The 15,026-nt window shown below is 41.7% G+C and overlaps 1 protein-coding gene across 1 annotated transcript in view; it reads right to left on the bottom strand.

Annotated features, from left to right (window-relative positions):
• Positions 1-1,774: 1,774 nt before the first annotated feature.
• C3H1orf141 (chromosome 3 C1orf141 homolog) overlaps positions 1,775-15,026 on the bottom strand; it is a 54,079-nt gene continuing 40,827 nt past the window's right edge. Inside the window, exons 6-10 of the mRNA XM_087904776.1 lie at positions 12,153-12,297; positions 6,481-6,550; positions 5,241-5,418; positions 3,667-3,753; positions 1,775-2,880 (exon numbers count right to left, since the gene is read on the bottom strand). Coding sequence (XP_087760902.1) covers positions 2,278-2,880; positions 3,667-3,753; positions 5,241-5,418; positions 6,481-6,550; positions 12,153-12,297 — 1,083 coding nt within the window. The 3' untranslated portion in view covers positions 1,775-2,277. The remainder of the gene's footprint in view (positions 2,881-3,666; positions 3,754-5,240; positions 5,419-6,480; positions 6,551-12,152; positions 12,298-15,026) is intronic.

Here is a 15,026-nt window from a genome sequence, read left to right as displayed (position 1 = left end):
AAGCCGAGCAAGCCAGTAGGAACAAGCAGTGTCCTTCCATGGTCTCTGCTTCAGTTCCTGTCTCCAGGTGCCTGCTTGAGTTCCTGCCTTGACATTCCTTCATGGTGGACCACAACAATAAGCTGAAATAAACCCTTTGTTTCCTTAGTTGCTTTTGGACATGTCTTTATCAGTGCTAGAAATTTAAGTAGGGTGGTCATGGTATTTTCTTTTTTAAAAATATTTATTTATTTATTTATTATGCATACAATATTCTGTCTGTGTGTATGTCTGCAGGCCAGAAGAGGGCACTAGACCTCATTACAGATGGTTGTGAGCCACCATGTGGTTGCTGGGAATTGAACTCAGGACCTTTGGAAGAGCAGGCAATGCTCTTAACCTCTGAGCTATCTCTCCAGCCCCAGGTCATGGTATTTTCTCACAGCAACAGAAAACGAATATGGTTTTGGACTTATGCCAGGCTTTTCTCCCCCAATACTGATATTGAACCTAGGCCTCCTTCATGCTAGGTAAGAGATCTAGAACTGAGTTACATAGCCAGTGTTTAGTGTCTTTCTAAAGGATAAAGCCCACATACGCACATAGGAACTACCAAAAAGAACTAGCTACTCCTTCCCCAACCCCACTCAGTTCTTTAGCCTAAAATCTGAATACTATAGTTAGGTTTAGCATTTAACTTAGAAAAAAATGTTTTATCATGAACTAACTTAAGAGAAAGTGGGATAGAAAGAATTTTATCAAATGCTACAATGCTCAAGATACTAGGCATTGCTAGATACTAGTTAATCTGGAGACAATCTTGTCTTAAACCCCACCTTGAGTGAGAACACAGTAAACGGAGACTTAGGTACTTTCTGTTCTAAGTCCTACACACCTTTTTCTCATGCTGAGTATGGACATTGTGCACTTACTAGGTATATGTTCTACTTCTTGATTTTCTCATTGGTGCTTCCAAAGAATTTGTTTTCTCTTCTGACCCAGCATGGGGGCTGGCGGAAGTAGGGGGGAGGGGAGTATTCTGCTTTACTGCAAACTGGAAAGCAAAGAAGATTGGCATAATGGAGACAGTGAGAAAGAGTGGGGGAGGGGTGGAGTGTGAGGAAGGTGACTTGAGGACCTTCCCTGCTGCAGCATGGCCCCGCAGGTGGTACCCAGGTTTCTGCTCTGCCTGGATTGCAGCTGAGCCACTGCCCTCCAATTTCTCTTAATTGGATGCTTCCGATCTGACCTGCTTGTCCTCCCGTTCTAATCAACACGGGCAGATCCTTCTCTTACCTAGTGTTTCCTTTTAGTTATTGGAAATATAAATTATTACTTATTTTCACTTTCAATTCTGTGTGATAAAATTATAAGTTAAATTTATTACTGCCAGCTTATTTTTATTTTTTTATTTACTTTTTTTCATGCTGAGACTTGACCAAAGGATTTTCTGCATTCTAGACATGTGCTGTTGACTGAATGTCTAGCCACTTGCCTTCGAAGACTGTTTTTGAGTGAGAAATACTTGGGGCCCCTAAGGAAGTGTACTCTAAATGAACTTGGGTGTAACTTAGTTCAAGACGAGTTCTGTCTTTATGCTGTTTGAGTCAACAAGAAAGAGCAAAAGTACCATGAAACAATGTGTTTTAGACTACGCAACAGTTGACAGAATCTGCTACCACAATTACCTCACTGATGAACCTTTTTCATTTAAGTTATTTCACAACACCAAAAGGAAGCTGCTGTAATGCTTGGAAAACACGGTGCAGTAATGATGTTCCAAACAGCGCCAACAGGTTTTATGAAATCTTTTTAATCACATACATTCCTTATGTGGCATTGTTTCCCCATGAGTCTCTAAGATGCTGACCTACTATTGATTCCATATTCAGCAAATTAACGTTACATCTGTCTTGACAGTCAATCATTTGTTTGTTGAAGTCTTTTGACTTCCTACAGCAACTTTTTCACCAATCCACTCCGTAGCTGGTACTGAATGAGAATGGCCTGTAGCCAACAGGGATGTCTGATAAGTATAATTGAGATAATCCATGAGCAAGAAATGGCTCAACCACTAAAAGCTAGGCTGACAACCAAAACTAAGTCATAAATGAGTCTCTCTTATTGCTAATTCTCTAATTCCATCCTTATGTTAGCTAACGATGTTGACTGATCCTAAACAGACCACTGCAGATTTGTGTACTTCATCCATCAGAACACTAATAATCAGCTAAGAATTTCTTCTGTGATCTTGGAACTCGGTTCTTGTTTTTTTAATAGTGCAGCATAAACGGTTCCTCATGAGCCGTTGACTTCCCAGCTTATCAGGTTGTCTAGTGGGGTTATGTTGTTTAGTTTATGGATTTCAAGTATATTCTTCAGAGGCTTTGAGTCATACTTGATAGGTAAGGTGGTGAATTTGCGTGTGTGTGGTGGTTTTACTTTGGAAAACTGTCTTTGAGATCCACCTGCCTTGGAAAACTGTCTTTGAGATCCACCTGCCTTAGCGCTCTTTTCTTCAATAACATCCTTATCAAAGTAACCCACGATTTTTTTGGTTAAGCCTGAGAAGGTTCGGGATAAATTATAAAGTGTGTCCGGGGATCTCTTTTTGGAAATCAGACTGTCATGTTTCTTCTTTCGTTTCTCCTTTATACTCTTTTGCACCCGTTCGGTAGAGAAGAACTGCAGACTTTTGTAATGTGTTGCAGGCTTAGTTCTTTGAGGCTTAGACACAGCACTGGGTTTATCATTAAGCAAAGCTTTAAACATTTCACAGTTTTTTTCTAGAACAACATTCTTTTTTGTGTATGTCATAGCATAGGGAGTGAACCTTTTTGTCAGGAACCTCACTATATATGCTGTGTCATGGAAAATTATTGGATTTGTGTGACTTTCCTCCTGTATAGAAAAAAAAAACAAAATCAAAATCAAAACACTGAGTCCTGAGCCTATTGAGGCAAAGCTATTTATGTATTTTAAACATGAAAATAAATTTGCAAAATATTTTAAATGACTATATTGAGGTACATGATATCAACAAGAATAACATTCAAATACATTTAAAAAGGTGCTTTTCTTTGGCACACTACCTTCTCAAAATCTGAAGCATTGGCCTTCTTAAGTTCTATCTGAAGTATGATGAGGTTAGTAGAAGGAAGTACTTAATTATTCTTGGGCCATTGTGAATTGAGAGAAGAGAGTTAGTAGGAAGGAGCACTGTGGGCATTTCTTAAATGTCCATGCTCTAGAAATAAAAGGACTATACCCCCTAAAATGGGTTGAGTCAAAGATAAGAGATTTAATTGAATATAAGCCCAAATGACCATGTATGGCTATTCTAATTTTAAAACCTTGAATTTTGTCTATTATTGGAATATTTACAATTGTACCTTAGGACTTACTATAATACTTGGTAAAAGTGTTTAATATATATTTGAATAAAGTAGCCAAAGTAATAGATAGAAAGGTAGAACATGCTTTACTATAGTAATAGCAAAATCTATAAAAGTATTTTTTAAATTACTACCCCCACATTGGCATAAATAATTTTCACAGCCCCTTACTCTTTTGTAGATAAAAATCAATTCCATGAAAACTAGTAAAATATGCATATTACCAATATTTGCTTTGCTAATCTTAAGTCAATAATTTCTACATTAAAAAAAATGGAGATTTAATTCTCACAGCTTTGAAGGGCACAAAGTCCAGACTTGAAGGTGGAATGGGTTCGGTTCCTGGTGTGTCCTTTATAGTTGGCACTGTCTCAGTGTCCTTGCATGGGAGAAGATATAAAGGTAGAAACAGCCCGGTCAGTTCCCTAAGTCCTTTGCAAGCATACGGACCCATTCCCGAGAGTCCTGTAATCTTCATAAAAACCTTTCTTCTTGTGACTATTACACTAGGTCTTAGGACTCAACTTATGGATCAGGGGCAACAGAGACATTCAAGTCACATCAGCAGCCACACTTGGGATGGGACACTCTGCCTCTTTACCTGGTCGCTGGGAAAGGCAGCTGTGCTTACTGATTTCTTAGGTGAGGAAGACTTATGACGAGAAGACGTCGCGGGGGAGGGGGACGGGCAGAGATAGGCAGAGAGAGAGCGGATGGCGGTGGGCGATGCCGGCACAAAGGATTGGCTAGGTACCATTACAGGATGTCTGGATTGGGAGATGGGTTGGAAGGGGACTCTCAACAGAGACAGAGCTTTTCTCTTCCATATTAAACTCTGACATTGGCTCTATCTTGGGCCTAGAATTACACTCTGCAGAAGGAGTGGAGTCACAGCCGATTCCCCAGCTTGAGGTCCCCTAGCCATTGAGCAGGTCAGTGTCTCATGCTGGTAACAGCTGGGAGGTTTCCAGGCAGAATAAACTAAAACAGAAACAGAGCAGGAACCAGGGGCAGTGAAGCTGAATGAGCCCTGGACAGCAAGCCAGGAGGGGTCTTTCCCAGAACAAAATCAGAAATTAAAGGGTGGTGTACAAGTCTCCTTAGCATGAAATGTATCCCAATGACTGTGATTCCCAAAAAGATAACCAGAGAACCAGTTTACTGTCCTTTGGTGATAAAAATCTTACCAACTAGCCACAATAGTGGCCTTTGCATTAGTTTTAGTTTATCCGGCACTGTAAGGAGTTCCTACCATACAAATTAGTGTAATATTATTACATTAGTATTAAGTTAGTGTTCTCAATGTTCCAAATGCTGCGACTCTTTAATGCAGTTCCTCATGTTGAGGTGACCCCACCCCCAGCCACAACATTGTGTCGTTGCTACTTCATAACTGTAGTTTTGCTCTTGTCATGAGTCATCATGTCAGCATTTGATATGCAGGCTATCTGATATACGACCCCCAAAGAGTCACAGCCCACAGGTTGAGAATTGCTGCTGGAAGCCCATGGAGGGTCAGATAGAAACTATTTCCACCAGCCTCCCTGGAATTAGAGTATGGGACTTGGGCTCTGCCAATCACCTATAAGAGTCTTCCGTTTAGAAGGAGTTGCCTTGAAAAGCTAGGATTTGTGGGAGTGAAAAACTAGTCTACTTAGGATTGCAGACACTATGGAGCTCTTAGAAAGCATCCCCGCTCCATCATCCAAGTTGTTAATTATGACCTGTGACTGTACCACAGACTCAACAAAGCAGAGTGGGCTATATTTGGATGATCCCATCAAGATGGTTTTCAAGTCACATTGTCTTTCTAGCCTTCCCCGAGGCTTGGGGTATTCATTTTTACTGAACAGTAGTAGATGTTACCATGGAATAAAGCACGGTCTCTGTTGGACCAAGGTCAATTGTCTTGATGGTGGGATTTTTCAATACGTCCTCAACGTGCAAGGGGAGTAAGATGTTCTGCTTTGCTGGGCGAGGTGACGTTGCTTGGTTATCTCTGACTGACTCGTTTTCTTTTGCAGTAAAATCATGATCCGTTCTCCTGAAAATGAACATAGTTGAGGAAAGCAGTTTGTAAGGCGTAATTTCAGCTAATCAGTTCTCACTCTCTCTAGAAGTTACTGTCAGCAGCCCCCTGATCCAGTAGATATCGGTCAACCTGATAAGCCCCCCTCCCCACCTGGTTTGTGGTAGAAGTAGCAGGAGTGGATGAAGTCATGGGTACCTGTTGATTTTGAGCGGGGAACATCCCGTGGAGGCTGAATAGAACACTAAAGAAAGAGAGGGAGCCGACACAGCCTTTGCTGGGTTTTGCTTTTGTTTTTAAGTAGTGTAGTTAGGAGGATGCAACAGTGTGAACAGGCGCATAAAGAACAAGAGAGATTTCATCTCTGGTCTCCTTTGATTTACATGGGAAATGGCCTCGCCATTATAGGCTTTGGAGGTAACCCGTAACACAAACTTGGCAAAAATGAAGTAGATAGCCTGATTCCCAGAGGGCAAGGACGGAGGAGATGACAGAGCAAGCCTGTCCTGTCTGTGGGTCCTCGGAGTGCACCCTGATCAAATTCCTGGAGAACCGACCATGAGCTCATGCCCGACAGATAATCTGCAGCATGAAGGATCTGGCTCTGCCCCTGGTTCAGTACCTTCCTTTCCTTTTCCCAAAGTTCACCAAGGCCCTCACTCCTATCTACACTGCAGATACAGTCTTGGAAAGAAACAGAAGGGTGAGCTAAGGCCAAAGAGCCCATCTGTCATTGCACCAAAGTTGCAAGTGGGACTTTGGCTCCATTGTGCAGAGATGTTGATGAGAAGGATCTAGATGTTGTACAAGAAATAAACCACTTTTTCACCTCTGTGTGGAAATGTAACTAAATTTGTGCCTACTGCAGAAACATAGTTATATTCTCTGTGCTTGACTTGACTGTGCCCAGGTCCAGGTAAGACGCCCATTAGCTGACCAACCTGGGACTCCTCCTTTGCTGGTACTACGAGAGCAAATGTTAATAATAAGCCAGGAAAAAAAAACCATTCTGTATTACACAAGGCAGAACTTGTTGGACTAGGGTCATCATTGAACAGTATAAAATATTAACATTACCCTTCTTTAATAGAATCTGCTGAGTGGTCTGTAGAATACATGGACTTCTTAGCTCTGTTTCCATTTTTATCTGAAATCACAGATTTTCATAAAAGTTATGTAAGCATTATGCTACGTAGAAAATGTCGGTATTGAGTATCTTATAGTTTAAAATAACAGAGAACATCTGGAGTAGTGGAAAATCTGTAGTAGCTTGCCCACACTTCTTTTTTGTGAGTTTGCATGTGTGTTATGTGAGTGACTGTGGAGGCCAGAGATACCAGATCCCCTTGGAACTGGAGTCACAGGTAATTGTGAGTTGTCTGATGTCAGGGCTGGCAATCAAAATCAAATCAGGAAGTGCTCTTACCGCTGAGCCATAGATGGAAAGACTTCAGTGTTCCACCAAGACAGTTGCAAACAGAAAAGTAACCCGAGAGAGTTTCCATGGAGAAACGGGTTTTTTTGTTTGTTTGTTTTGTTTTTATGTTTTTGATACAGGGCCTCATGTGGCCAACGCTGGTCATAAATTCCCTATGTAGCTGAGGATAGCATTGAACTCTACTCCCCAAGTGTTAGAATCACAGACCTGCACTAGCATACCTGATTTTATGCAGTGCAGGGGAACCCAGGGCTTCACGCAGGCTAGGCAAATGCTTTACTGAGTGAGCTGTATCTCCAGCTCTAACATGGTGGTATGGAGAGCAGTCACTTAGCAGAGAGCAAATAAATCTTCCCACCTGATGCTAGGAAGTAAGTCTTCAAGGCCAAGTTCTTCCAGACAGATCTTGTGGCCACTCCAGAATTTTATTGCCTCTTTAAACGACCCCAGATAGATACTGTCTGAGTCACTGTTCTGTTGCTGGAAAGAGACACCATGACCAAGACAGCTCATAAGAGAGCATGTAGTTGGGGGTCTTGTTACAGCTTCAGGGGGCTAGTCCGTAATGATGGCTGGAGCAGACAGGCATAGTGTTGGAGCTGTAGCCGAGAGCTTTGCACCCTGATCTGCAGACAGCAGGCAGAGACACTGGTACTGGTGTAGGCTTTTGAAACCTCAAACCCTATCCCCAGCGACATACCAAGTCCAACAAACCATACCTCCTAATCTTTCCAGACAGTTCATCAACTGGGGACTAAGTATGCAAATATGCTAGCCTATTGTGGTCATTCTCAATCAAACCACCACATCCCGCTCCCTGCCCCCCATAAACTTGTAGCCATATCATAATGTAAAATGCATAATCTTTAAAAGTCCACATAATTTTTCAGTCTCCGGACTGCTTAAAAGTCCAAAGCCTCTTCTGTGACTCAGGGCAATCTCTTAGCTGTAACCCTCTGTAAAATTAAAATTGAAAAGCAGCTCATATACTTCCAACATACAATGGCATAAAATAGGCCTTGCCATTCCAAAAAGGAGGAAAGGGTGCATAATGAGAAAATACTGGGCCAAAGAAAGATTGAAAGCAACAGGGCAAATTCAATCAAATGCAAATTCTGCATCTCCGTATCTGATGTCAAAATGCTCCTCAGATCTCCAACTCCTTTCAGCTTTGCTGACTGCGACACACTTGTTTCATTTTGGCTGGCTCCACACCCAGTCTGCAGTTTTCCTCAGCAGCTCTGGCATCTCCAATATCGTGGGGTCTCCAGTGCAATCCAGGTTTCACCTATATAGCTCCATACAATGGCCTTTCTTAGCCTGCATGCATTCAGGGACTACCCTGCCAGACTCCTTGCCTCAATGGCTTTCCTTAACAGTAGCGGAAGACTGTGTCACCCCTATACTCTTGATTTTTAAGCCAGAACCACTTGACTGAAGCTGCCAACTTCTTTTGCTTGCTGGGGCTGGAACCTGGGACACCCCAGTCAGCCCCAAGGATTTACATTTGCATAAACCTGGTCCTGTTGATGGTTTCTAGACCAAGGGAAGTCTTCAGGATTATTCTTTTTGCAACAGCAGGATTAGCTGGGTGGTCTTTTGCTGTAAGGGTACATCTCTCTTTATTCTATTTTGAATCAAGTCTTTCTTTAAACTTCTCATCTCCTTGAGCATAGGACCTGGCTCCAGTATTATATTTTCTGGTGGTCTTTTTCTCTTCAAACCATATATTTTGTATTTCTTTTTGCCCAGCTTGCACTTTTTCATTGTAGATCGACATCAGAGTGATCACTAATAATCACACAACACAGCCAATATATTTGCTCTCTTAAAATCTCTTCTGCTGGTCCCATTAGTCCCAAACTCTTCAATTTAGCCTCCAGGAGATATTTTGGACAAAGGCAAAAAGTAGTCACGTTCTTTGCCAAAATGCCACAAGAGTGGTCTCCAATATTATTCTCCTTAGAAACCTCCTGAGCTAGACTGTCATAAGCTATATATATCTCAGTAGTACTTTCTCCCTTGCTCCTACTAGGATCGCCTATTAAGCCCTGCTTAAAGAATTCAACTACTGTTCTAGTCCAAAGTCCCAGTCTTCCATATTCCTACAAACAATTGTGTGTTCAGGTTGTCACAGCGATATCCTTGGTACCAACTATTCTATCGCTATGAAAAGACACCAGGACCAAGGCAACTCTTACAAAATGAAGCTTGTAATTGGGGCTTGTTTACAGTTCCAGAGGGCTAGTTCATGACCAAAGCAGGAAGCATACAGGCATGGCTCTGGAACAGCAGCCGGTAGCTGAGTGTCCTGCATTCTGATCCAGAAGCAACAAGCACCCAGAGAGAGAGAGACAGAGAGACAGAGAAGCAGAGAGACAGAGAGACAGAAACAGAGACCCCCACACACAGAGGGGGCAGGCAGTGTGCCTGGCATGGGCTTTTGAAACCTCAAAGCCCACCCCAGTGATAGACCTCCTCCACCAAGGCCACACTTCCTAATCCTTCCCAAATAGTTCATCAACTGGGACTAAGCAGGCAAATATATGAGCCTATGGGGGCCTTTCTCATCCAAACCACCATACTTACTGTTAGTGAGACACCCTACTTTTTCTTGTCATCAAGTAGTTTCATTTTAGAATATTGATTTAAACTCTTTTCCACATCCTAGCAAACGTCACAGTCAATGTTATTTGTAGAGTACTCAAGAGTGACAGCAAAATGAAGACAGTTTGGAAAAACAAGGGTAAAAAGAGTTAACAATACAGCTCATCACTTCAAGAATCACTAAAGGTTGTCAGCTGAGGACAGTAAACGTGAACACAGGTGACTGTGTGCAGGAGCCAATTATTATTATTATTATTATTAGCCTTTTAAACTAGCATCTGGAGGTGATAGATAGATGGTTCAGTGAATACAGCACTTGCCATGTAAACTTGAGGGCAATAGTTCAGAAGTCCTGTTTGTAATTCTATCACCGGGAAGGTGAAGATGGATCTCCAGAGTGAGCTTCCTAGCTAAACCAGCCATGTTGGTCAGCTCTGCATTTAACTTTCAGGCCCTGTCTCAATGAATAAGGTGGAGAATGAGCGAGGAACACTCCTGATATCAACTTCAGACTTCCAAATACACACACACACACACACACACACCACATGAACACACAAATACACACACATACATACCACATGATCACACACACACACACATATTCACATCACACACTCCAAAAACTAATATTTTTAATTTTAAATTAAATCTTATTATTATTATTTGTTGTATTTGTACAAGTTTTTTTTTATCAGTTATTTTAACAGTTACATTTTTGGGATCTTAGACTTGTGTAGTTTGGTTTCTTTTGTTTTCTTTTTAACTTTAAAAATATTTTTATTCTCATTTATGGTATTTTGCCTGCATGTATATCTGTGCACGTTGTTCATACCTGGTGCCTGCAAAGGCCACGCGAGGGCATGAGATCCCTGGGACTGATAGACAGTGTTAAGCTGCCATGTGGGTGCTGGGTCCTCTGGAAGAGCAACCAGTGGTCTTAACTGGAGTCATCTCTTCTGCCACTTACTTTTTTTTTAAAAGTTTTTACTAGATCTTTGAAAATTTCATACAGCATGTTTTGATCATACTCACCCCTCCCCCAGCACTTCCCAGATCCACCCCCTTCTCACCCCCCCCCCCCCATCTTTAGAGCCCATTACGATTAAGTAGTGCCTCCCAAGTATTTCTGGATGTGTGGTAATCAATGGACCGCGGTCATCTTACCAGGATCTACATCCTTAGAGAAAACTGATTCTCCTTCTCCCAGGAACTACCAACTGCCTGTAGTTACTTGGCTAGGGGTGAGGTTTCATGTGCAATCCCCTCTCCATGCTGAAATTGTGTCTGGTTTGAGCATGCACAAGTCTTGTGCAAGCTGCCACAACCACCGCGAATTCATGTGTGCAGCTGCCCTTCTGTGTCTAGAAGACTCTGCTTTCTTGTAACTGTTTTCTTTGCTTTGTCGAGGTATAACTTAAAGGCAATGAAATGTTCACATCTTAAACATGTAGTTTGGAGAATTGTGACAACGTAATCATTTAAAACTAAAGCTTATATCAAGACTCCAAAGATGGACTTTTGGCAGGTGGGGGCGGAGTCACCTCTTTATTTGCTCGTCTTCCCCATATGGCCACACTGGATATGTCTTCTCTTTCTGCATGTTTGGTGGCAAGTTAACCACAGATGGAAAGGAGAGATCAAAAGGAAAGATTCCACGTAGTTGCTGGAATGACTTTCTCCCAGGAGTTTTCCTTATATTCCCACTTCAGCCAGAAGCAGATTTATATATATATATATATATTGGCTTCTCTTTGACAAAGTAGAGAAATGAACAACTGGATTTTGTTTTGGACTTGAGGAAATTTGACCTTTCATACGTTTTCCCCGATCTTTATCCCCTGAACTTTGCCTTCACCTTAGTTTTGGGACTCCACTGAGCTAAGTTCTTTCTGAGCCACTTTGGTGACTGGCTTGGTTTTTCTGAGCTGTTTTGATTCAGTTGGGCTCTATGTATGCCAGGCTCTGTTACCTTGAAAGGGTTTTGAGGTTGCGCTGTGCCATTGGTTCTGCTGAGTCATGAAAGGCCGAGAGACAAGGCCTCTATTGTGGTTGGTGTAATGACAAATAATACGTTTGGGGTATGTGAGACGGCTCCAAAGGGAAAGGCATTTGCTGCCAAGTCCCATGACCTGAGTCTGATACCCAGAACCCACATGATAAAAGGAGAGAATCAAGTCCTTCATGTTGTCCTCTGATTTCTACACATGTGAAGCAGGATGCATGGACATATATGTATCCACACAACATAAAATAAAAGTGTGTTCCAAATGTTTAAGTTTTGACTATCTTTGTGCTCCCTAGGGAGAATTTTCCTGAGCAGTCTTTTGTAAACTTGGATTTCTAAGCAGTGATGAAGACAGGACACGGAAGCAGGTTAGGCACATTGGGAGCAAGGACCCTAAAAGCAAGTAGTTTTAATTCTTGTCCTTGGCCAGAAGCAGACATCTTTGGTCTGTCCTGGTTGGATGCCAGTAGTGCCAGACTGGAGCTAATAATTTGTAAATGGACTTGAAATAAGCAGAGTAAGGAACCCAGACTTCGCCTTTTTTCTAGTAGTAATAGATGTTACGAAATAAGGGCATATTATGTCTGTACTACTAAACCGTACTATTCCTTGGTCATATATATTCTTAATGTCCATAATGTACATTATATGCTGTTACTTTTTATCTCTTTTGATACAAACATGCGATCTGTGTACCTGTAAATGAAGTAGAGACTTTCTCCTTCTTACTAGCATCGGATTGGTTGGCGGGTGTGGGATACAGGATTGAAGACTCTGATGATCTTTTACACTGATTCCTCGGCTCAGACTGTAGAACACACAAGGGCTTTGCATATTCTGCCTAAAGAGCAGGAAAAAAATGAAGACCTCTTAGAAATTATCTTTCTGTATGGCAATTTGTGCTTTACCATTCAGGTTGTTTGTTTGTCTTATTTTTGGAACCAGAGTTTTATGAACTCCAGACTGACTTTGAGATATTTTGATTCTCCTGACTCCAGCTCTCGAGTACTCAGATTACAGGTATGGGCCAGCACAGTCAGTTTATAGTATGGTGAGAATCAAAACCAGGGCATTGTGCTTGCTAGTTACTGCTCCCATCCTCAATTCTTTACATTTTGAATATCAAGCTACAATAACTACCAACTATTTTGTTCTTAAAATACTAGCTGTTTTTCAGTGCTGAGAATTAAATGTAAGGTTTCATGGATACTAGGCAGGTGTTTCACCATTGAGCTTACACTTCAGAGCTGAGTCTTTTCAAATATGGTGTTTTATGCAATCCCCTAAGATGAATTTTTTTATCACATTTTATGAATAAGGGAAAAAATAACTCCAGGGAACTGAAAAGATTTGCCTAGGTTTGTGTTTTCTAATGACTGTTTCCCCTGTTTACTAATGACTATATTCCCCTTCCAATGAAACTTAGACTTTATATTCATAATAAACATTTTTCTAAATGTAAGTGAAATTCAGACCCAGAAAAGCAGCCAGCTCTGTTTTAACAGAAAAATCCACACAGAGTGGGACCAACAGAGCAGTCTGGAGGAGAGGGCAAGAAGGTGGAGGGAGAGTGCAGGATATTGTACACCCATCTCTGGCCTCTGCCCACTTGGAAACCAATGCTTAGAACCCCCCAAACATGCACATATATCACACACATGCATGCTACATGTATGAACATCATAAAACAACAGCAAAACATACTTCAAGTTAAAGGGACGGGGAAGGGCTTTCTGAAAAGGAATGGAACACACAGAAGGGACTCTCAATGATCGATGTATGAGCTTACTTAAATTAAAATTGTAAAAGGAATGGCAGGCCGCTTCCTGCCGCCTGCCTCCCGGCTAGCTTTACCCAAAATAATTACACAGAAACTGTATTCATTTAAACACTGCCTGGCCCATTGTCTTCAGCCCCTTATTAGCTAACTCTCACATATTGACTAACCCATTTCTAATAATCTGTATATCACCACGAGGTCATGGCTTACTGGGAAGATCTTAACCTGCTCCAGCCTCTGAGCTATAGCCTCTGCTTTCTTTCTCCCACAATTCAGTTCTGTCTTCCCCACCTACCTATGTTCTGACCTATCAGGTCAGGCCAGGCAGTTTTCTTTATTAATTAACCAATGAAAGCAACAGATAGATAGAAGACTCTCTTACATCATAAAATGATTCTGCACAGCAAACTGTTCCAAGTGAAGAGGTGATCTTCAGAATGGGAAGAAATATTTGCTAACTATACATCAGACATGGAACTGATGTATAACATTCATAAATGACCAGAGTAAACACCAAGAAAATAAATCATCCAAATATAGCAAATAGGTGGATGAACTGAATAATATTAAAAAAAATATAAGTGGCCAATAAATATTTGAAAAAGGTGTTTAATATCCTTAGCTGTCACTTAAGTAAAATTAAAATCTCCTTAATACTCTATCTTGCTAGTAAGGCCTTATTGCTGAAGACAACACTTAACATATATAACTCATTGAATGTGAAGAGGTTGTACTGGTACCTAACCAGAGCCTTCACCCCCACTGAATAGTGTTCACAGTATTGGAAGGTATTCTGTATGCTTCCCAAGGAGAAAGGTAAACACCACCCTGTTTATAAACCCTTCCATCCTCAATAGTGACCTGCCCACGTGATACACTAGAGCATTAGTGACACAAAAGCCGTGGGAGTAACCAACCAATATCTGATTGTATGGAACCCGTACCCAATGCCACTTAGGTGGCCAAAAACCTGAGATTAGATAGTATTGGGGCGGGGCGGGGGAGACAAATACCATTGTTCTGTTAAAGAAAAGCAGCAATAAAATGACTCCCAATGACCTACTGCTATACTCATAGGTCTGCACCTTGCTCAGCCACTGTCAGAGAAGCTTCCTCCTGCAGTAGATGAGAATAAACACAGAGACCCACAACTGGACAGTATGCAGAGTGAGAGACCTCAGAACACCCCACCCTAAATGGGATATCTCCATGAAATTCATCCCTTCAGGGTTCTTTGCCCCAGAGGATGTGGAAGGAGTGTAAGAGTCAGTGGGGGTGGAGAACTCCAAGGAAACTATGTCTTCCAGACACAACAGGACTGACACACGTATGAACCAATAGAGACTGTGGCAACAAACCCAGGGCCTGTACAGGTGCAAGTCAAATGATGGAGTCCCAGTGCTGAGAGGGAGGTGAACACAATCTTCCCCCAACCCCCGACCAAGACACTTTATCCAAGTGACAACTGCTCATAAAGCAGAAAGTAGCTGTCTCCAATGGCGTCTCCCTGGGTTCGAAACCACACTAGAATGTGCCCATGTCTAGCAGCAGACAGCCAATTCAAAATGAACTCAACGATATTTTGGGAGATTTTTTTGTCTGATGATGCTTTATCTGCGCCTTTTAAAAACTGCTCTTGTCTTTTGCTTATATATTATGATTTCTGGGAGTGGGGGGAAGATTCCATCTTGTCCTAGTCAGAATATCAGATACCAATAAAACCTGTTTTAACAAATGCTGTTGATGTGGGAAAAGAGGAACACTTATATCCTGTAGGTGGGAATGTAAAT

This window comes from Myodes glareolus, chromosome 3, assembly GCF_982192425.1.
Source record: "Myodes glareolus chromosome 3, mMyoGla1.1, whole genome shotgun sequence".
In the NCBI taxonomy this organism is placed as follows: Eukaryota; Metazoa; Chordata; class Mammalia; order Rodentia; family Cricetidae; genus Myodes; species Myodes glareolus.
The sequence above is the reverse complement of the archived record's forward strand: the minus strand, read 5'-3'. Positions and strand labels throughout refer to the sequence as shown.